The sequence below is a fragment of the Echeneis naucrates genome, chromosome 21, assembly GCF_900963305.1.
Source record: "Echeneis naucrates chromosome 21, fEcheNa1.1, whole genome shotgun sequence".
NCBI classification, from domain to species: domain Eukaryota; kingdom Metazoa; phylum Chordata; class Actinopteri; order Carangiformes; family Echeneidae; genus Echeneis; species Echeneis naucrates.
The window spans coordinates 14026097-14050764 of record NC_042531.1 but is presented as its reverse complement, the minus strand read 5'-3'; the positions used below and the strand labels follow the sequence as shown (position 1 = coordinate 14050764).

The following is a 24668-nucleotide window of genomic DNA, read 5'->3' as shown; positions in this document are numbered from 1 at the left end:
TCCTCCACCCTCCACACCCCAGAGATTAGCCAGGTCAGAAAGAAAATCCAGGACAAGCATCATAGCTGCACAAACACACTCGCACACACAATCAGCTGTAAAATTCCTCTGCCATTTTTTGTTATTGCGTGTGTTACGGAGAGATAAATGGACAAGTGGGATATATGTTGTTGGGGGGGAGGGGGGAAAAATTTAGATAAGACAGATAGAGACACAAACAAAGGGCAGGGGGGAGGAGTATATCAAAAGTATGACTGTTTTATAGAAATAAGTTGTCTGTTTCTCAGTCTTTGAGTGTTTGCATTCCTCTCTGTCTTGAACACACACATTCACACACAGACCTTGGTCACAAGAGCACAATCTCACATACAAACAATAACCTTACACACATTTCCAACCCAACAGTAAATCTATTTGCCTTGACCCATCACACACTGCTGCTTTCAGTTCACATTCTCACAAACTGAGTGCGTTTACAACCTGTGTGTTTGTGTGTGTGGTTCTGTTGTGTTCTCTCAAGATGATGACGACCTGCCAATGCCCTCTCAATTGCCCAAACACAGACACACATACATACACACACATACCACCATTGCATTCCCTGGAAACACGCACTGCATAACATCCAAGCCGTCCTTTAAACCAATTTGCCTCTACTCATCCTTTACAGGACTATTGTGCTGCTTTGAATGCCACTGATAACCGGCCATGTACACCAAACACGCATTCACAAAGACACACAAGCTGTCGTCATCTTGGTGATTTAGCTGGCCAAGCTATTGTTCCATAATCCCATGTGTGACAATAGTCGCCAGCAGCAACCGTGTTGCCATGTACGTTCTGATAGGGGAAAATTTAGGGACGTAGAACAGACTCCCATCCTTTGGACGATTACAAGTAAGTGCATTTCATACGTTTTATTACCAAAAGGAAATCCAAAGCTCATGCCTTAATATATGAAAAATTTATGTCACTGTATTTATTCTTTGCTGTAAGTTCAATACCCTCCTCCTGCTAAAACCAGTGTTAGTGTGTACAGTCTCCTTAGGCTGTGTTTTTCCAATATAACCAAGATTTCAGGGCTGTTGTTATTCTTAACAAAAGTCACAAAAATGCCACAAGTTTCTGATATCTTCAGTGACTCTGTCGGTTAATATTGAACCATTACACATCTTTGGAAAGTGCAAATTTTTGTTGGGTTAGCTTAGCGTATCAAGATGTTTCTTTGTGAGAAAAATTATTTTGCTGACATTGTACGTTTTCTGAGCAACGGGAGCAGGATCTGAACGAATTAATTTATTTCAAATGAAACAAACATGAATTAAAAATAAAACAATGAAAGACATGCTCGGAAAGGAGCAGGAGGAAGTGCATCCTTACATTTTCCAACCTCCCTCTCACCTTTCATCTAGATTTAAAAGAAATTACATTTACTATCAGACCTGAATGAGTAATTAAGAGATGGTTAGTGATAGTTAGTGGGGGGGGGGGCAGAGCTATATACATCCACTGCCCCACCCCCCCAAAAAAAGAAAAAAGGAATTGGGTATAAAGCAATATTCCTTATTAGATCCAAATTACTTGTTATTTTGTTTTATTGTGATAGATAAATATTAATATTTTTTCTTTTTGTTTTGAATACATGACAGCTAACATTACATGTAACCATATGCTATGTTTCACATAGCGTTCCATCTTTTGTAAATTAATTCACTGTATCCTTTGTCTCTAAATGTGATTTAATTGTTCCAGGCTGAAATCCCCCAGTGTTTATTGTAATTCAAATGAATAGGTGTCCATATGGTTGCTGACATTGCGTCCCAGTCAGGGAGAAGCTACTCAGCCTGCTGAACTCGGGATGGAGATTCGTAGTAAAGCCAATTAGAGAGGACCACTTTCCCTGCTGGAACACCTGAGGACGCCTGAAGGACTCAACTAAACACACAAAACACATACACAGATACATGCATGTATATACATGTGCTGACTGACACCTGCACACAAGCCACAGAAAATTACTGCTACCATATGCCAAAGAGCTCCCAGGGTCCTCTCACATCAGACATGACATCCTGGCTTCATTATTCCCCAACTAAGGCTGGAACAAAATGGATCAATAAGGGATTATCTCAGGATGAACTTTGTAATAATACCTCATGTCAGTTTCCCTTATCCATTTCTGATCAACACACCTGATTGTTGATATTAGTGCTGTGGAGCATTATCTGCTTTTGCTCTCCACTGTATGAAGCCCAGATGGTTTCTTCATTTGAAATAAGTGTTCTGTTTACTCTTGTAAGACCAATATCTGCCTATTTTTCCATTAAAATACGATACATATACACTACCAGTCAAACATTTGGACACACTTTCCCAATGAATAGGAAAGTGTGTCCAAACTTTAGGCTGGTAATGCATATGTAAGGCCCAGTAATATAACATGGTTGAGCTAATGATAGAGTACACCTCCCAATATCCATGTAGGACCAGATAATTTAACAGCTATACCATACCATTTCTTCAAAAAGCCCACGTGTACCTCATTAGTTCTCACCTTGAAACTAAACATCACTCAATGGATCTCTGACAGAGGTAGCAAGGTCACAATCTTTTTGTTAAGGGCTGAGAATTCCTCTGGGTGGTCCACGCCAAAGGCAGCTAATAAGATTCTCCTGCATGCCGCAGGAGATAGAATGAGAGACAATTTGATCAAGGTTTGGTATAACAAAATAGTAATCACATTCACACGTCCATGCCAGCGTTTCGGCCCCTTCCATTCACTGTGTTGTGCATTCAAATGAGTCCTAGCTTACTGGATGCTCCATTATGTTCCTCAGTGAAAGCAAAATAAAAAAAAAAGCGAAGAATTGTAAAAAGTAGGCAAACACAGACACAGAAAGTCAAAGGAAATAATATTTTGACTGCCTAAGACTAGGTATGAATAGACTGTATATCATACGTCATGCATATATGAACAATGAAGTCTGCAAAGAAATACTGTTGGTCCAAAGATGCTTTTTTCTTAATTTTTACAATTCCTTTATTCCTATAAAAAAAATTATAAAATAAAAGGCAACCAAAAAATAAAAAGCCTGAAGAACATGTTTATAAAAAAAAACTTGTGTAGATATCTACTGGATGGAAACAACTGCAGTGTGTTACCATAGAAGAGATGGTATTTGGCTGATGAACTTTGTACCTCATCTGTCCTGCCCACACATGGAAAAAATATTACTTTCCATCCTGTGGAAGTCATCCAACCTGCATGACCATGTAGACGGGTTATCCCCACGGTCTGATAAGACCCAGATGAGTGTCTCCTAAAATAATGTCCCTACAGCCGCAAGCATAGACAAATATTGTCATGGTTACAATAATAAGCACGCAGAATGTACCAGAAATCTGTTTGCAGGAATTTGCCATCAACCCCTTCCAAAGTTTCTAGACTTTGCTTTGGCCAGAGTGAGATGCTGAGTGTATCAATAGAATTAGACCTTCTAATTTTGGTTTGACTCTTGTCAAAATGCTTATTTGCGTATGGCTGTTGGTGGTGGTGGTGGTGCACTATTATAGGTGTTTCCTTGAACTCCAATCATGCTACGACAGTGTCCAGATCCTTTAGGAAAAGATAAGTTCTTAAAAATATGAAATAATTCATAACTAAACGTCTTAGTTCCCAGTCTATCGAGAGCTTGTCTGCAATCCTTTGCGTAAATATCAAAATGAGGTCTCCTGAGGCAACAGGAACTGTTTATGCATTAGGGGGTTCCGGGAGGGTAAACTACTGTGTATGTGTTAGCCATGTGCATGCATTTGTGTGTATCCATAGAAATGTGTGTTTGTGTGTGTGCAGTAGGATTCTTGAGGCAGGTGTCAGCAGTGGTTGGGGCAGAGCAGCATTAAATCACTCTTCAACTGACACACCTCACCACAGGGTGTCCCACCATGTGTTGCTACTGAGACAGAGTCAGAAGGAGCGAGAGAGACCCTGGGGTAGCAGTTACTAGGTCAGAGAAGGAGAGAGAGAGAGATAAATCTCTCTATAAATCAGCATCTTGTGATTTAGCTGTTATGCATGTAAGAAAGAATGTACGCTGTATAAATACTGTGCCCTTGAAAGTGTGTGTTTGTGTGCGTTACTGCATGTATGCGTATCCATTTGGGTGTGTGTCTGTGAGTGACAGACCAGCGCAGGTGAGCTACAGACAGGGCCAGACATCCTGGCACGATCCAAGAGCACATCAAGACTCTCGCCTTACTCCCTCCCCCCATACTCTGCTCTTGCTCCTTTGCTCTGTATTTTCGCGCGCACACACACACACACACACACACACACACACACGGTGTAAACTGCTATTTATGCCGAAACTGTTAATGAGTACTATTCAATTTTCTTAACATGCACATTTTGACAAAGAACACACTTGTATTTCATAAGTATGGATGTGTTTTGGTGAACAGCAAATATCAATGTGAATTGCACATCCATACACAATATTGTGTTCAGACAGAGACACCGACTGTGTAAATACATGTTAAGTACGTAGTATGAATAGTATGAATCATCACTGATGTCACACGGAAAACAATCATATGGGTCTATTCAAAACAAACTTCCCGTATTAATCTTAGAACACACACACACACACACAAACAAATAGACACATACACACAAACAACACTGCTGGGAAGATCCATTAAGAGCTCTGTGAAACAAAACACCAGAGACCAATTAAAAATAAGAAAAGCATACAAGAAAAAGTTTGAAGTATAAGACTATTTATGATGCAAGACACTGAGTGCACTTAGTAATTCATATAGATAAAGGAAAATCTGCAATATAAATATAGCAACATGAGAACTGGGGATGAACCCAACATTAAAGAAGCAAAAGATTCAGAGAGGAAATAATAAATAGATGAGGTAACGCCCTTAAATATCAGAAATACCTACTTATCCATACAAAATAAAACAAATATGAAAACCATATCACTTTCATGTGTCGCCTTTGTTCAGGAATTTCTCAGTCATGACTTTCGAAACTCTCATTTCTGTGACTTTCTGCCCTAGAGGTGTTTAGTAGTTGTGGGATTGAGACAGTTGAGGAAGTGCAGGTTCAGCAGAAGTGTAATACCAGTATGGCACCCTGCTGAGCTGATGTTAGCGAGCGTCTGTGCAGCCCAAGCTCGACACAGTGGAAAAGAAAAGTTAAATAACCAGATATCTGTCGTACTCCCAGAGCACTTTTTCTACAGGTTTTACTGAAGCTGCAAATACTGTATACTCTGCTCTCACACAGCGCACACAAACTGTGTCCATCCTGATATACTCAAGCATAAGTTTTGAGAGCTGTTTATCTTACATTTGCCCTGTGTAAAATTGTCACTCTTGGATCATGCAGAGGACGATGTCCGTCTGTGTGCGAGTTTGTCAAGCTGATGGAACTACCTCTGTAATGTGCAACTATCTGTGCACATACACACATTCATACATGCACGCACACACAAACCATTTAACAATCAACCTAAGAGGCACTTGTTTGGAAAGTAGTATCCAAAGCTGACTCACATTGTGAAGTGGCTATAGGTCTTTTACTAGAAATCAGAGACTGACCAGTGTGTGTCATCCACATTTCCCTCCCTGACCACAGCTAGTGAAACTGAACTCAACACTCTGTAAAACCTGCAATGAAATCCGCCTCACCCCATTTTAAAACGCTACACAGTTGCAGTGCTACAGTCTACAGTCTAAATACTGTTTCAGAGCTTGTACTTTCCCTGAGAAAGGGACAGCAACAACTTATTATTTTAAGATATGAAGGCACTTGAAACTCGATAAAATATTTCAGGTTAATTCTTCCTGTCTCACAGTCTGCAGTCTGATGAAAGGCTGGGTGTCTTGTTGCCCCTAAGAAGATGACACCCGGAATACCAGTCAATTAACTCTTTCTCATGAAAACTCTCTGTTCTTTTGACATCATTGGTTAACATTACGATTATAAAGAAACGGAAGAAAAGCTTTTGTTGTTGTCATTCATCAGAGAAGCAAAGTGGGCATTCATCATAGGGTTACTAAAGAATCCCAGAATGAATGGCCCGCCACGGCCCATTTAAGCTCAGGCCACAATTTTAATGCTTTTGTGTATTATTCTAGCATTAAGCAGCATTATTAAGAAGCCAAGTATATTGTTTCTTCCTATTTGAGAAATTATTTGCAATTAGTGTAATGGTGACTATTCGGAAAAAGCACATATTTTTCCCTCATACACAGATATACACACACACACACACACACACACACATATACCCCCCCAATACTGGGGCCAGTGACAGATTGAAAGGCAAGAGTGATGGATGGGCAAGGCTTAATCACCTTTAATCAGGTCCGTCCTTGAATAATGATGAATAGCCCATTTTACTCACAGAGAATTTAGCGAGAGGGAGAAGCTCTGAGAAAAAGATGTCTGTTGCATACTCTTTGTTGCTTTCCTAAGTAGTGGCCTCCTCCTCTGCTTTCATTCCATACAACCACCTGGTCAATGCAACATGGTTGTCCCTTACAAGCGACACACTGCTGTGTTTTTTTTTTTTTTTTTTTTCCAGTTTGGTTCACACATCCATGTCTGTGTATGTTAACCATACAACAAAATAAAGTCAAAACAGACAATGTCTTTGTTGTAGCTCAACAAGTGCTAGAAAGATGTATTGTCCTGTGCTGCTGGTACCACTTAAGCATCAGAAATGCACAGAAAGCAGAGACAGAAATATACTGAGCCTCTGCAAGTTACTATGAATGCTGAAAAAGATCTCATCACTCCAGGAGTGGAAACCCATGCTGTCATTCAAGAGCGCTTCACCTATTGCACACACAAATAAAAAAAAATTAATTGAGCGGCAGCCAATGTTGCTGGGTCATGTCTGCTCTTTTCATCACTAGGAACTATTGAAAAAAGAAAAAGTACACATTACATAGAGCAATCTTTATACGTAAAAGTAAACCCAAATTTACATACTACCTTGAATAAAGAGCCCAGCTTTCACCGGACACTGATGAAGGTGGCAGTTATTAACCCTGGGAGAATATTTTATCATTTTCACCATCATGTTCATGTGACCTAAAAGCAGAGTGAGCCCCAGCCACGGCTTCATCCTCTTAAAGCCTCCCATCCTCCAATCAAAACCCTGGGCGCGGCGTGGTTGACAGCCAGCTAAGGGGCAGTGTTGTCAGGAAGGCCAAAGGCTGAAGCGTGGGGGGCCTAGCAGGGCAGCTGAGCCCGAGGACAATGCCATTACAGTGGCGATGAGGACTGCATGATTAACCTTAGGAAATCATGGGGCCAGCAGGAATGTTCTCCTGCTGGGCGCACACATGGTATTTTACTCCGCAGCAGGGCGATAACCCCCACTCTCACCAAGATCCACCCAGAGCAGTATATCATTCCAAAACAAAACCTGAGCAAGGACTCTCATTGCATGAAAACACCAAATTTTGTCTATAATAATGAGTAATGAAAAACTATGAATCATCAGGATCCTTACAGACTCTAATACAGACTTTTTGGATTAACATTTTTTTCATGATGATGCTCCCAATTTCCCATTTATTTATCCCAGCCTTCCATTCCTTTTGGCAACAGTACATATCTCTAAGTGAGGCCTCTCACTGAAGGGAACCCTGAACTACAATAACCGCATGATGGCCTCATGATTTCAGCCTCAAAGGAACTAACAGGAGCATGTTACAACCCCACATAGCGTAGCCTATAGTGTGTGTTACGTACTCTTCATTAACAGCAGCCACAGGTTACTATAGTTCATTGGTTGACAATAATTTGAAGCGACAAAATCTTGGAAACTCAAACCTTTCTGTGTGTTAAGTCTATACCAGCACCTGCACAGCCTGGAACAGAATACTATAGGTGGCATTTGATTGACATTCGATTGATTTTAGCTAACTGAAAATGTAACCCTACAAATGTAATGCCGATAAAAAGTAAGTCAGCTATCTCCCATTGATTCCCATATGGCAGTCTCTAGCAAATATTATACAGACAGCATAAATATCAATGGGGATTCTATGTTATGCATGAGGTGGTCACACACCTATGGTAACACACTAAAAGAAGGAATGGATGGATATTGTTTTGATGATCATTGGCTACATCTCTCTCTAATCGTATCTAATACTCCAAATGACCACGATAACCAAAAGACTTCAATACCAGAAAATTTACAGCATTGTAGTCAGGTACACAGACAGACGGTCTCCCCTAACAGGCAGTCTATATAGATAGACGTAGCTTTTATTTATGTTCTAAACTACCAATTTCAGACTAGTTTAATATTTCCAAAAATATACTGCATTTGTGAAAACATTGTCCAATGCTATCCAGATGTTAAGAATCTAGTGCAATTAAGTGAATGTGATGTGGTATGCTTCATCTAATTCAACAGGCCTCCCCATCTTTCCCAAGCACTGCAAGCGTCTGTCGTGCCAGTAAAACCCTTCTTCACGTTCCTTATTGTTTTTATAGGCCCATAAATAGTCCAGGCTAAATTAATGAGGCCACAGAGACGGTGATGAAGGACTGAGGGGATAAAGGAATGGAAAGATGAAGGGAGTGATAGATGGCATCATTATAACACTGCACATCTCACTTAACAGAACTGTTGGCTTTGGAAGTTGCATGTTTTACTATGTGCCAATTCTAGCCTCGCCTTCTATGAACGCACAAATGCACATGCAAAGAAAAACAAAGTAGACAGGCGAGCAAAGCTTTTTGAAGCAGCACTTTCACATGTGCGCGCACACTGAATAAACACCCATGAGCATTCAGAGAAAGACATTCACACAAACATGGATTTGTGCACGACTGACCAATGAGCTTATGCCAACTGCCATATTCTGCATAAACGCCGAGTCGCACACAAATACATACAGAAGCTTAAACACTCAAGTGGCCAATAAACTCTCTCTCTCTGTCTCTCTTGATGTCGCTCTCTCTCACACACAGAAACCTTTTCAAGTACAACTCCACCCCCCCAAAACTCACACACGTACCCCATCATAATTAGCTCAACTGCAGCTATGAAAAAAGAAGATAGAGCCTATTCTTTCTGCACCTGGGGACAATTTACTGAATATCTCAGTTAAGTTGAGCACACTGGTAATTAACACTGAGTCCTAGCCAGTTAGCTGGCTGAGAGCAGGACTCCGCATTACTGCATTGTTTTAACTGAAAAGACTTTACAGAGCCCATTTTCTACAAACCAGAATGAGCCACTCTTCACTGCAGCATCCTTACACATTAGAGAAAGAACCTAAAACTCACATGGAGTTCTAGAGTCATTACTGTAAAACTAACTCCCTGTTGGACAAAAAGATATAATTCCTATTGATTGCCGAACTAATGTAGGGGGAGCACTTATAGGTAATTCTTTAAGATGAAAAGTTCAAATTAAATTGCAAAAAAATAATAATAAAGAATACAGCATATCCGTACTCCTTGAAGAGCAGACCCTTAAGGAAAGATTGACAGAATACATTAGACTCATTAATGCTTCATGTATGATTGCAATTAACCCCTTATTTTGCCGATAATGTGATGCAGTGCGATCTCAGTGAGCACATACTGTACTCGCATCCTTTTTCTTCACTTTCTGTCTCCCACTCTTTTAATTCCTGCATGCATATTAATCGTATGTCTGTCACATACCATGACATTAGCATGGCAATCACATGAAGATGTCACTCACAGCCGCTAACATTTCAGCAGCCATTTACATATAAATCAATGGATTAATTGGCTCACGCTCATTAGAGTTGGGGTCTCATCAACACCACACAACTCAGCTTCCCCTGGCTCTAAACTGTCATCTCCACCCCACCCTGAGGGCCTGTGGTGAACTTGAAAACTTGCACTACCAACCACTTACATTAACTTAAAATTCCCTAAATTGTGTAATTTTATTATCAATATTTTTCACATTCTGTTTCTGTGAGAGATGATTCGACTTTTAGTAACTGTTTAATGACATCACATAGTCCCAAACTACAAGTGATTTAAAAAAAAAAAAAAAAAAAAAATATACACACACACACACACACACACACACACACACACACAATCAATGAGATATAGTGGTCAAAAGCTGATGTCCAGGCGTTAGTGGAAGGTCAGTATCGATAGAGCTATTTGCACCAACAGCAATATACAAAGCGGCCAGGAAAGCAGGAAATCATGCAGGAGTCAGTGAAGAGGTGTTGCATTAATCAGTTAGATTTCTCTAACATTCCTTGAGGCTTTGCACTTTGGCATCGCCTCCAGGTGCTGAAATTGAACATTTAATAGCAAAAGACTAGCAGAGCGTAAGAAATGGAAAAATTGGCCGGTTGTAGCGCGAAACGTGGGCTATGCTACCTTCACCTTGACAAATGCTTGGTGCCATCCATTTGAACAGGAGGAGATGAAGGGAAATGAATCGGAGGAGGTGGGAAATTGGTGGATGATGAGTATAGTAATCTTGTTGGACACTGCTGTCTGCCATTTTTTTCTCTGTTCGTCTTCACACTGCATCCAACCCTCCATGCATATTTGTGTGTGTGTGTTTGAGCATGTGTGTACCAGACAGGGAGAGAAGTAATATTTGAGTGAGTGTGTGTAATTTGTAAGAAAGGTCAGTGCTCATCTCCACAGTACCCCTCAACCTTTAAAGGTTGGATCCTTTGCCCAAGTGTAAGTGACACTCTATTTCAGCCTCAATGAGAGAAGACAGAGGTTTTTGCTTTAAAAGCAGTAGTGCTAAACATTTTGACAGAACAACTTGGTGGCACATGGTGGTGATATTAGGAAGGAGGAAAATTGATTAAAATTGTGAAACTGATTAAAAATACTGCAGTTGTAACTTCGGGTAAAATTCCTACAAACTAATATAACTGTCTGTTACACAATATTACTTTGTTTGATACCAATTACCTTTAATTTCAGAATCATAATGAGATTTTATTGCCAGGTATGCGTAAACATTCTTTTGACTCCGTTGTTTCTATCTTGGACACATTAAGGGAAAGGCAAAAGAAAAAAAAAAAAAAAAATATATATATATATATACATAAAGACATACATACATACATACACACACACACACACACACACACACACACACACACACACACACACTCACACACACATATACATTGACATTAGAAATATTTGTAGTGGACTATTGTACAGTCGTGCAGCATTGTCAAACTGTCATCAATTCATTAATCAAACCAAATCAAGTTTTAATTATATAAGTCCAAATCATACCAAAGCTATGTCAGGTCAAGACTCTCATAGAATTTATCATGCAACATGTCAGTAATAAAGACCAATTGAGTAAAAATGAATTAATTGTTTTAAATCACAGTATTATAATACGGTCAAATTCCCAATAAAGCTGCTCTCATTTGCGTGTATCTCTGTGTAGACAAAGAAAACAAATGTAAAATAGTCACTGAGACAAAGACTATTATAACTACAGTTACTTCCAAGCTGATGCTCCACTGCTAAAATCCTGATTTTTGAACATGCTGTGCCTTTAGCTAAATTTACATAAAATCATCACCCAGAGTAAAAGGTAGAAGCTCATTCACACCAGCTGCTGTGTAATCAGCAGAGAGAAAGGCCAACCTGGCGACTCTTCTATGTAAAGTAGCTTAAAGACCTGAAAGGTCAGCTAGTCTCACAACTGAGGTGTAAAATTGGCAACACTACTCATTCATTAGGAATGAGCTCAACAAACAGTAGGAATATAATCATACAGACAAATGATCTAACTTCACTAAGTCAACTTTTTTTTATAGACAACAATCACTCAAAGTACATTTTCTTCCTGTCCCACATGTTACACATTATTTTGTTGCTGAAAGTTGAATGAGAAACGCAATTTATATTGATTTATATTAGACTTACTGGTATTTAATAGTGAATTTAATAAGTTTCCCTTCTGGATTCAGTTTTGGGTTTTGTTTAGATACAGGAAGTGTAAAATGAATGAAGACTTCATGGCATCATCAGTGACCATAGACTACCATCAAGCTGTGCATACATACATACACAGACACACACAGACACACACACACACTGCTGTATGTGGGGCTTTAAGGTTGACCATTGTAGTTATGCATTGCAGTCTCCATGCTTGGATGCTCTGAGCATGCTCTGTTGTGTTTGGCATTCAGTGTGCTGGGACAGTTAAAGGCCTGATCATTGAGGCCTGACCGCTTTTAATCAGCACACCCAAACTGACACACACTCTTATGCATACACAACAGTAGTGTACTTCTTACATGCAGACGACAATCCCCCTACCTCCTCGACATACATACTTACACACATACACACCAGAGGGCATGTCACTCCATCTGACACCAATCCTAAGTCAATCGCCATGACTGGAGGTAAAATGTCACCACTCGTCTTGCTTTTGGTGCATGGACAGGGGGATGGATAAAGTGTGCAATAACTGAGTGCAAGGACCTTTTCCTTTAACTCAATCAAATGTGGAAGTAAGGGTAGTCAGGGATGCATGGAGTGAAGTCTATGGATCATTGGAAAGAGACAGGACTTTCCACAACATCAGTGATGCTGTAACAGGGGCACACGCTGAGAAATATTTTGAGATGACACATGTTTGTGCAGTGAAGAGTGGTGTCTGCTTGTACTAGTTGGATTTATTTCCAGATTCAGCAGCATTCATGGAAAATCACTTTTTATTCTCATCTCCAGAATAAGGTCTGTGTTATGCCCATAAGAGACCTTTACACAGTTTGCCACCTCCTCTACTGAAGAAGGCGACTCAGTAAAACTGTAAAATTCTCTCCATCAACCTCTGTCAGAGGTCAACATCTATTAAAGAAAGGTTATTCCAGCTACTTGTCTCCACAGACAAGCACAACAAATTTCCAAGCGCAAACTCAAGCTTATTTGAGTGGCTGAGGTTATATTTGAGGGTCAGAACTGAAATTGGTTGTAACTCAATGAGCTTTTGTGTCTTCGTTGAAACTTTCTCCTTAGCATAGTTGCCCAACATAGCCTCAAATTATCCCTTTAACTGACACTTCTGACCAAAATTCAAACCTTGAACTCCAAGTCTAGCACAGTAGTACACTTTTCTTTCATGTGAGAATGGTGGACACAGACTTTAAGATTGCTACCATAGTGACATCCTTAGGTCAGCTGCTTTTGCTACAGAAAGGCCAAAAAAAAAAAAAAAAAAAAAGGGTCTCATGGAGGATGCCTAAACTCAGCCATAGGGGACATAAAGAGATTTCAATAGAAACTGGATCCTGAAAGTCAACTGACACCTTTTCAAAACCTTTCATTCTAAACCTAGAAATGCATGACTTTTTAAAACTTGCCTCTGACCATCTTCTTTTGATCTGTTCCAGCACACTCGGAGCCAAATGTACACTCAGCACAGCAGCCTGTCCATCTCAAGGCTGTGCCATGAAGAAATGTACCCTACATACTTTTTAAAAACTCTAGAAAGTAATTATTAATCAATTTTCAAATGCAGATATTTGAATATACAATATTCTGAAAATATTTGAGTGTGGCTGTGTGTGTGTGTAGCAGCTCCTGCTGTGGTAAGCACTTTGTCTTCCTCTACTTACCTATGCTCACTTTTGGTTTACTAGTGACCTGTATATATGGACAGACATGTTTCTCACACTTGTGATGTGCACTCATGTGCCTTCTCTCTGTTACACACATCCAGATTCCAGAGGAACTGTGATTCCTCACTTCCTGCAGACCTGATTAAGATGGAGGACTCTATTTACCCCATGTACTCCATGTTCACATTTAAGAGAAAGTGATATAAAGTTGAAAGATATACAGTTAAGTTGCAATATGACTAAAACCATTATCATTCTGGGTTGCATTAGTTGGCTGCTAGAAAGTCAAGCTGTGATGCCTTAGATTCATCACGATGACACTGATCAGTTAAAAAATATAATAACAATAATTTCAAAAACAGCAAAATATGTGAATGGATAACTCAAGTGGCACATTCACCCTACTCTCCTCACAGCTGCCAGTCAGTGCTTCAGTGACAGCTTGGGTGTGGTCGGATCTACCGATCTGGGTCACGTAATTTAGCATTAGAGAAATCTTAATGCTGTCGATGTAAACTCTGTTGTGTCAAACCAGAGCACTTTGTGTGAAAAGGCAGAGCAACAACCTGCTGGTGAAAAAGATTAAAGAGCCACAAGAAAAAAAAAAAAAAAAATGGAAAAAATTCTCTCAAGACAAAGTTGAGGACGGTTGAGCACGTCAGTTCTGATAAGTTATTACATCAGCAGTGACTGTCTGTATGACCTTAACTAAAGAATTGTCAATCGACATGCATGCTGTGCTCTCTCTCTCCAATTTGTTGAAAGAGACTTCGCTGTCTTTGCTTGGATGTCATTAAACATTGCAGTGTTTGCTGAAATGGAAAGGTTGTTACGCTGACATCTGTGATGTCGCAACACGGCAAGATCAGACAGCTGCTGGAAGACAGACATTTATGTAGTGACGCTCGGGTGTTTCAAAATGAAATGACACTGAGAAACCTCTCTTCACTGCACGCATTGCAGCTGCACAATGAGATGATGTGACTGACAACTACTAGCAGGTTCAGTGCGCATGTCGACAGGATGCGTTTAGATAAGTGGGACACTTGACAGGCACAACCCAAATCTGAATGAGTCTGCAGCTGGGGGCACCACCGCACCTTTAGCACCAAGGGCACAAGACATCACATGAAACAAGTTTAAAGTAACAGATCTATTTTAATCATCACTTAAAATGGCTATACGTAATATGTAATCCTATGTGATGTGATGAAGTGATGAGTGCAATACCACCGGTATTGTGATTAGGCTCTTTGACAAGCTGTGACTCACTGATGGTGAAGAGGACAACACACACAAGAAAAGATTTAAGTTGTGACATGAAACACTGATAGCTGTAATGGGTAGTGTAAATACACAGAGCAGAAAGAAAAAGATGCAATGAGCTGTTGATTATGCTCTAGATTAGCCAGAGTAACAACTTTGTGGAACATTTGAAAGCAATGCACACAAAACGTGTGAGTGGAGCAATGCTTAAAAAAAAAAAAAAAAAACCTTAAATCATCCAGGGCTGAAACGATTACTAGAGTAATTTGATTAAAAAAATTGATTGAGGCAATTTTTCTCCAATCAAAGCTTCATGTAATTCATTTCACTCAGATAATACTTTATGCTCTGCTGTATTTCACACAGACGGTTATTATTTGGCTTCCAATCAGTGGCGCAATCATAGATGGTAATCAAGAAATGACGGAAAAGAAGAAAAGATTAAAAAATGTCAAATGTGTGGGATGATTTCAAGTTGCAAAAAGAAAAAAGAAAAAACCAAGAACACTGTGCAGTGCATCCACTGTAAACTGGAACTTGCAAACAATGGCAACGGCACATTTTTAATGACAGCACATAAACCAAAACCACTCAAGTGCCCAAAATGCACTGACAACACAATGCAATGTAACATGGTTGGTTACAATTTTTATCCTATTTTTGTTTCTTTTCTGCCATTGCTTTGTAATAAGACAAAAAAATATTAGTTTACTCAATTGATTATTTAATAATACTCAAAAATAATCAATAGCTGTAGCCCTAAAGTCCAACTCTGAGGATGTTGACTTGATAGAGGGAACGTCACAAATGACAAAACAAGCATTCAGCAAATACAAATCTTCCATCAGGGGGTCTATATCCCTGCCACAGCTTGATTTTCTTCCTCTCTTGCCTTCACCCCTCTCCTTCCTCTCTCCAGCTTGCTTCCGATCATCCTTCAGGAATGATAGAGTGATTCCCCTGCTCAACTCCTCCATTTCCCTCCTGTTATATTACATGTGTATCCAAACATCCACTGCGTCGATCAAGCAGGATATTTCCTGCTGTGTCATTCTCTGATGTCCACTGACATACATGTACAAACACACACAACCTAATAATGGTGGCAGTTACCCAGTTGTCATCCAGTTGAGCCAACGATTGATACAAGCAGAAGCACACACACATACGCACACATCTTTAGAGATAAGTGATGTGTAGCCTTTTCTTTTGCTTATTTTTTTGTACCCACAAGTCTCTGTGTACAGTACACTCACAACCCCCAACATGTAGTCGCACACATACTCACAGAAAGACTGACCACTGTGAAGTGGGCGGGGGCCTCTCTAACAAATAAACACCATCTATTTATCCCTCCATTTCTGTCTTAGGCCTGGTTGTAAGTCTTTGTGTGTGTGTGCGTGTGTTTTCCGTGTAGACAGCCCTTGTCTCTGTGTGTGTTAAGTTGAATTCCTGAGCCTGTGGTTACCACCAGCTTTGAAGTCCCAACAGCACCAGGGCCCTGGGGTGACAGGCTTACCCACCACCCCCAGCCTGCTTTGAATTGCCCATAAAGAGAAAAGCAAACAGGCAATAATACTACAAATGAACAAACCTTTTCTCCATCCTTGAGTAGATCCTCCTCCTTGGCCTTGCACTCCACATGCACTTATGCATGCACACATACAGAAATTCACAATAGTATCACAGTATAATGAATAGTGATGGGTAAGCATATCAATGTGCAGTCTCTCTCTGTCTTGTGCATGCAAGAACTCCGCAGCACACACACTTGGTGTGTGTTCACCATATACTAGGAGTATATACAAACTGAGCATGGAGTTTTGCTTGCTGAAGGTAATTCCTGTATTTGGACTGCAGCAAAATGCTGTCTCTAATTAACGCTGCGCTCATCATCTCCTCTTTCTCTCACTGTCTCTCTCTCTCTCTCTCTTTCTCCCTCCATCCCTCTAGTAAGATTTCCCTTCTGGATGCTGTGTTGTGGAGTGGGAGTCAGTATGATTGCTGTGGGCTTCTCAGCATGTTTTAATTAGCTCCGTTTTATTTTGCACATCAAGGTTATGGAAGTTCCTCAAAAAGTCAGACAGTAGCTGGGGGAGCTCAACATTTGGACAGCAAGCAAAGAATATGAAGCTAAATACTACACACACACAAACATCTATTTGACCTCAGGCTGCACCTTTAAACACAGAAAGTCACACATTGCTGCATGTGTTGTTGTTGTCTCTTTCCTAATCCACAACACATTTGTTCACAAGTCAATAGAAGAAGCTGAACAGAGCAAAAAGCAGGAGTGGACACAAAAATCCATCATGGCCATTTACCAGTGAAGAGGATGCTCAATTGTAACTTTTCTGCTACATGGAACAGCAGGAAAGAGAAATGTGCAAATTTGTATAGACCATTCTTTCTGGAGCACTCAATCCAGGAATTGTCCTCTCTTCCAGTGTCTTCTCTCCTTTTCAGCTACAAAAAGTCTAAATACCAGGCAGCACACAACCAAAGCCAAAGGCTGCAGCAGAGAAAGCCTTAACACTAAGCTAAACTGACAAGGGGGGAGGAGACTGACGCAATGGAACGGCAGCGTTAGCGCAGAGCCATGTACAGTAACACTTCATTCACCCAAACAAATGCACACTCACACAGGTTAGCATTCTCTGGTTCTTGGTTCTGAAAATGTGTGTGACAGAAGTGTATGAGAAGGTGCCCAAAAGAAACAGACGATTGTTACACTCCGCTGAACTGTGCAGTTCCCAGTGTGAATGTTTGCCGTTATAGGATATGATGTGTAGCAGCGTGCAGGGTGCAGCTGTAACAAGGAACAATGGTTGAGAGGATGCAGTCAACTGGATAAATAAAGACCACAACAAAGAGATGCACACAAACACACACGCAGGACATCCAAACACATATTTGGCATGAAATGAGAACGACAATGGAAGCAGTGAAGTATATTAGCCTGTTGCTGGTTTACAATGTATGCTATTTTGGAATGTGGCTTTGTGTTTTCTGTCCATCTATGTGTGTGTATGCATTTTGATGGGCTTGCTCATTGTGTGTGTCTAGAGTCGACATGTTCTTGTGGAGAGTCGGGCAGTTATATAATGGCCAACACAAACAAACAGTCCTTTCCAAGGGACCAGAGGGGAGCCAATAGCCCCATGAAATCACAGCACTCAACCTCAACAGTCTGGCAGACAAATATACAAAAAACACTCAAGAAAAAAAAAAAAAAAAAAAATAGATATATATGGATGATGAGGGGAGCAAAAGAGGGAATATGTCAGCGCAACTGTGGGACTAAAACACTTTGATGATGCTGACGCTCTTCAGTATTTTAATTGCAATGTTCAATGTGATCTTAAGTTATTATTATTATATCTAGCATAATATGAAGCAGCATTACTTTGGATCGAAGGAAACACTAGGGATAACTTGAGAAAAACAAAATTAAGTTGACAAGCCCATATCTTTAACAACCAATGTTTGCACTGGAGATCAGTAGCATCCTTTGTTATAAATATTAAATTTTAACATTAACAGACCAAAATACTACAAGAAGATGAAAGCGATGCAGAGGTCCGGTGGGATTGGCAGCAGTAACAACCCTAATAACATTATAGTGACTCACTGCTTAAGATAAACAGCTTTGCCACAAATCAAATGATGCTGAATGTTTCTCAGAGAGCTAAGCTTGAGTGTTTGATTGGTCAGGTTGATGTAGGCTTGCGTGACGGGTGAATAATATGAGTCCAACATGTCTCCTTGAAAGTAAAGCATGTCTGTGCATGAGGGCAGCAGCTAAGATCACTTAAGCAAGAGTGGAGAGTGATATAAAACATCCGAGGTGAAATGGACAGCGGGCTTTGAACCAGCGGCCAAGATCATCAGCCACTGGGGTGAGTGGAGAGAGAGGAAAGGAGTGAAACCGTAAACGAGGGGGAAAGGCAGCGTTGCTTTAAAACAGTTCATCAAGTCATTAAAAATAAATTTTATAATGAAGTCATTTGAGATTATTTTAATTCCCATTTAATTTGTAATGCTTTTAAGATTTAAGTCATTTTAAAAGTTTTTTTTTTTTTAAAGTCTCTTCTTTTAGTTAATAATGCATTAAGAAATCCGAGCAAGACCAGCAGCTCTCTGCACCTGCATCTTTGTGTACAGATTTACTGTGTATGCGTTACTGTAGTAAGCATTATGGCAAGTGTGAGAATTGTGTGTCTTGATAAATCCAGCAAGAATGTAAACCTGAGTCTCTCCTTGAACACACAACAGAACAGCTGCTTAGATTGGCAAAACACACACACATGCATGCACTTGCGTACATGGGCGTGCACATGCAGACACGCACGCACAAAAGAAAGTCCACAGACAGACATCAGTTTGCTCTTCTAGGATCAAATTAGGTCTGCAGGAATTTCACACTGATGGTAGATTGGAGTTAGTTCACCTGCTGCAGTCTGTTCTAATGACAGATGAAAGACTGACTTAGGAAGATTAGATCTGGCCTCACATTCTCTGTGGAAAGGCTGAAGCCTGCTCTGAAAACATACAGTAATCTGGATGATGACTGACGCGTCAATGCACGTTGTACAGTGTGAAAAACTCTGTTCACTCACCACCTCTTCCTGACAAAGGATCTGATGACATCTCCTGCTCTGACATGGATGATGAAATATCAAAATATGTTAACAGCAATATACTCAGCACATGTAATCGCACATCTACACCACAACCGTCAGCCAAACACACGCATCCCTTAAAATGGCAGCTTGCACACAATATCCTTTTCCTGAAGTCAAACCTTTTCCATGCTCACATTTGAAGGTGAAAAAAAAACATCCCTCCTTTCAAGCATTTCTTGTTAAACAAAGAAAACACACATATCCAAGCACATACATACACAACCCAGCAAGAAAATGACAGTTTAATACAAGAGTGTATTCCACTAAATCCTTAAACACACTTTGAAATCTGTATAAACAAAGACAACTGCTCTTATGCTCTCTCTCACACACACACACACACACACACACACACACACACACACACACACACACACACACACACACACACACACACACACACACACACACACACACACACACACACACACACACACACACACACACACACACACACACACACACACACACACACACACACACACACACACACACGAGTTCGGAGTCAGAGCCAACAGTCAGTCAGTCTTCCCACCTCTCTCCCTTCACTCTGTATCTAAAATCTATTGCTGTGACCTGTGTATGTTTAATCACTACAATACTCATTTGTGCTTCAACTGAATTTTGCTGTGTTTTGTTTACTTTAGTGAAATAACATGGTCAATTATTTTATTCATAGGATACCAAGGAGTTGCTGCCACTCCCAGAACAACTGTTATTTCACTGCACTTAATTTCAATAAAAATCTGTCGTTTATTTATTCATGAATCAACAATAACCAAACTCTTTGGGTATGAAGCTATCTGATACAATCTTACCAAGCAGGTTTTTGGTCAGCATGTGTCTGTGATGTGCAATGAATTAAGAGACCACACTTAAGACATCTGCTTCTATCTGTTTTAGCTGGCTGTAACACTGTAAATATGTTTACATCTTTTCTTGCTATCTGTCTGTATGGTGACCGAACTTTACACAGTCATCTATCTGTTAACACAGTGGGCCTGCAGAGCGAGCTGTGTGCGGGGGCCCCCAACGGCTGCATGCAGGGACTAAGAGTGTCTGTTGGTGCAGCTGTCCCACTCCAGCGTAACATAAGACCTTATTAGAGTCCATTAGACCTCTCTGAAACTAATAAGAGATTGTCAAATACATCCAAACATTCACACAATTCACAGAGGAGCAGGAAGTGAGCAGAGGGTGGGTGGGTGGGAGGGGGAAAGTGGGATCGGGGTCTGCCATTTGTCTACATAAACAACTATTCTACAACTACTCTTCTTGTTCTAGTTTCAATGTATTGATTTTATTTTATTTTTTTTTTATTCAGATTGAGAAAGAAAAAATAAAACGCTTCCAGTTATTTTATCATTACTGTCTTTCTAATGGTTTTTAAAATACTCAGGATGAAGTTTGAGAAAATTTTGAGGAAAAAAAAAAAAACAAGGCTCAGAAGAATATTGAACATTGTCATTAGTGTCTCTGATTTTGACCAGTTTACATTTTGAACATACAGGGTTTTCATCTGACAGCTGCGGCTAAGTTCCTGGCTGCATCTGGACTGTGAGGCAGGCTCATCTGGAGTTCACAGCCTCAGAAAAGGAACTTCCCTTGGCCCTGACAGCAGGGGCTTGACCTGAGAGACAGCCTTTGATCTTTAATTAACACTGGACGTAGCTCTGAAGAGGAGAGAGCTGATGAACATGGAGGCATTTTGGGAGAAGCTACAGTAACTAGGAGTACAACCAAATTCATTTTTCTTTAGACCTCTAACATAGTTTGAACTCTAAGTCTTTGTGGTGTAGCCGCAGTGCAGAGGATGCTGCTTTCAAACAGATGCTTTCCCTGGCTTCTTATGCAGAGCAAAGGACTATGCAACTGAGAAAAGAGGAGCCCATATACTGAAGAGGGAGATGGACCACAGCATCCTGCCACAACAAAGAAGAAGAGGGGCTTCATGTCACATGCAGCTGGTGCTGCTGTCTCATCTTCCAAAGCTGCTGGGAGCAGTTTTCCCTTGGTCAAAGAAAATATACAGAAAAACAAGCCAGAAGAGGATCAAGTGAGCAGATGTATAGGCTGCATCTATTGTCATTCTAACTCACCAATACATTTGCAATATGGCATTTAAATATAAAACCAATTTGAAGTACCAATTGCATGGCAGCGTGAAAAGCTTCAGTGTGGGACAATCTATTGGGTAGCTTCAAGCCTCTTGTTGCAGAGAAACACTGATGAAATACTTTAGGCTAAGTGTAATGGAGGAAAGCTGTTACACCAGATGCAGAAGCTGCCCAGAGGAAATGTAATTTTTCCTATGTGGCAAAGCTCTGTTTGGACACTGTTCACATGTATGCATCCCATTATAAAGATTGGGTTTAATATGTGTTGCATAAAGGATTTTTTGGAAAATATAGTTTAGTTTCTAAACAACTACAGTCATTTTAAAGCAGATAGGAATCCTGTCTTATATGCTGAGGAAGGTTTATTAGGACACATAACCTCTGAATCCGCTTGCTGGTTGCTCCCAAAGGGACATAACAGTTTGTCAAAGGACAATCATTTACTTCTTTGAGCTTAAATAGCTTAAGTGAAGTGGTGTGAGGAGTGACAAGGACAGAGTGAAATTGCAATTAGTAAACAAATTGTTCAGATCTGCTGGTGAAGTCCATAGATAAAGAGATATCACTATGTCAGTCTGTAGAGCTGTAGCACCAGATTTCTTCAGTTTGATTCTCTCCCATGAATGAAACCTCAAAACCCAGAAAAATTTGTGTGATGATGAAGTAGCACATGGAAAGTCAACAAAGATAGCATAAAAATTAAAGGCAGACGGTCACAAACTGTACTTTTTGGCTTTTTCAACCACCTCCAATGCGACAGACTTTTGGGTGAGCTCAAGTATCTCCAGACTCCCGTGTCTACTCACTCATGCCTCCACCAACACCCCAAACCATCGCCACAACTATTCCATTATTCACCATCCACTCTGTCTTACTCCTTTCTTCTGCATTATCAGCCCCATCCTTGCTTCTCTGGTTAAGATCTTCAGATAGCTAATGATGTGTCACAGAGAAGATTACTGTTGAACGATTGGACACTGCAACTCATAGCTCAAAGACCTGGAGAAAGCAACACACACATGCGTGGAAATAGAAATGTACAACTGCAGACTTATCCGCCAACACTCCTGGGATTTTTGAATTTGTTTGAAGACATCGCGCATACAGAGCGCTCACACACGCGCGCGCGCGCACACATACACGCATACATCATCAAGGTTGGCCATTTGACATCAAAGGTACTGGGTTGACAGATATGAAGTGAGAGAGTCTTCACATCAAACACTTCACTTCCGCAGCCTTGGCAAACTTCGCATTGTAACAGACACAATATTATAAATAGGGTCCCAAATTTTGGCTGTTTCCAAAGAATAATAGGTATAAAAGAGAATTTAAGTATTCTGAACAAAGGAAGGAAGACAAAATTCAGAATGAAAGGACGAGAAAGTATGAAAAATAAAATTATTGACAGAATATGTGTCTTACTTTGGCAGGTGTTGACTCTCTCCTCATACCCGGGGTTACACAGACACTTCCCAATGGGCACCAGCCACTCCCCCTCTGTGCTGCAGTACATTCGTGGAGGCTCCTCCTCTTTCGAGTGATTGACGCATGAGCCTTTGACCTCCACCAGCGACTGGGAGTCCATGGGCACTGTATCAGGGAAGGAGGCCAGATTCCTCACAGTGTGTGGGCACTTTTTAAAATAAACCCTTACTGAAACTAAAGCTACACAAGCGCCAACGTCCTGAAAGGCCAGGTAGAAGCCCTTCTTAGTCATAGGACCAACTTCACGCACTTCAGTGTTAAGCTTGAGGATGCGATCACCAAGGTCCATTTGAGTGAAACTCTCATCAGCTGCAATGGTGTCAATCTTAGAGAACTGGTGCTCTCTGAAGTGACTGCCCTGGTCATCATCTGTCTCTAGGTAGAGGAGGTTGAAGGTCTCCTTGCAGGTGCCCAAGACCAACGGAATGGAGTTGCAGTCCCTCAGGGTGAACTTCAGCTCCACATAGATTTTCTGGGCTGACTGGCGAGGGATCCAATTGGTGCGAAGCCAGTTATTCTGGCTGTACTCCATCACGTTGCAGACCTGGAAGGTCCTGATAGGAGTGTAGTGCTCATCTACCCCGCTGATCTCTTCCCACTGAAAAAGAAGGAGAGGTAGAAGAGAGAAACAGAGAGTAGGAGCAACAGACAGGAGAGATAGAGAGCGAGAGAGAGAGCCAAATCCAGGAGAAATAAAGAGGGCAGATTAAAGGGAAAAGGGAAAGGAAAAGAAAGAGAAGCACAGCAAGGGATTGTCAAGGAAGTAGGCAGAGGTAGAGTAAGAGCAAAAGAGGAAATTTAAGAAATGACAGAAGGGTGAAAGAAAATGTGGAATGAAAGGCCAGAAGAAGAATGCAAAACATGTGTAGAAAAGGTAAAGTAATGAGCCAGAGAACAAAAGAAGGAAAAAGAAGGTGACAAGAAAAGAAAGCCAAGAAATTTGAGGAAAGTAGCAGATGAAGGAACAGGAAAGAAGAAACACGAGGAAAGTAGGGAAGGATAGAGAGAAAAATAAAGTTACATCTACCCTGTGAGCATTTGCAAATTAATTATTTAGATCAGAGTCACTCTTGCTGAATACTAAGCATCTAATAAACACTTAAGGGTGAAAAATCACACTACCAGATCTGTTGTAAATGACTAAAATTAATTAAAAGCATACTTGCTGCCTTAGCCAAATTTTCTAGATTAGGGCTCTATAAAAATATCTCAAAGATAAAAAACACAGTGTGATTTCCCATCTCAATCCTACACAATTTGTGGGAAGCTGCTTAATTGCTGTTAAATATTAACAAAATCTCATAGCATGTTTTACACCCTTATACTAACATGTTTTTCTCTACAAGTGAGGAGTTTCAAGCTGCAGCCTTGGTTATTTGCATCACAGTACTACTGCTACGAAAGGAAACGTGCTCAATCCACTATGAAACAAAAGAAACTACGAAGTATA

At 40.5% G+C, this 24668-nt stretch overlaps 1 protein-coding gene across 2 annotated transcripts in view; it reads right to left on the bottom strand.

Annotated features, from left to right (window-relative positions):
- Nucleotides 1-24668, bottom strand: part of epha3 (eph receptor A3) — an 87503-nt gene that overhangs the window by 48278 nt on the left and 14557 nt on the right. For both annotated transcript variants that reach the window (XM_029529700.1, XM_029529701.1), the window contains exon 3: nt 23156-23816. In XM_029529700.1, the coding sequence (XP_029385560.1) occupies nt 23156-23816 (661 nt within the window). The remainder of the gene's footprint in view (nt 1-23155; nt 23817-24668) is intronic.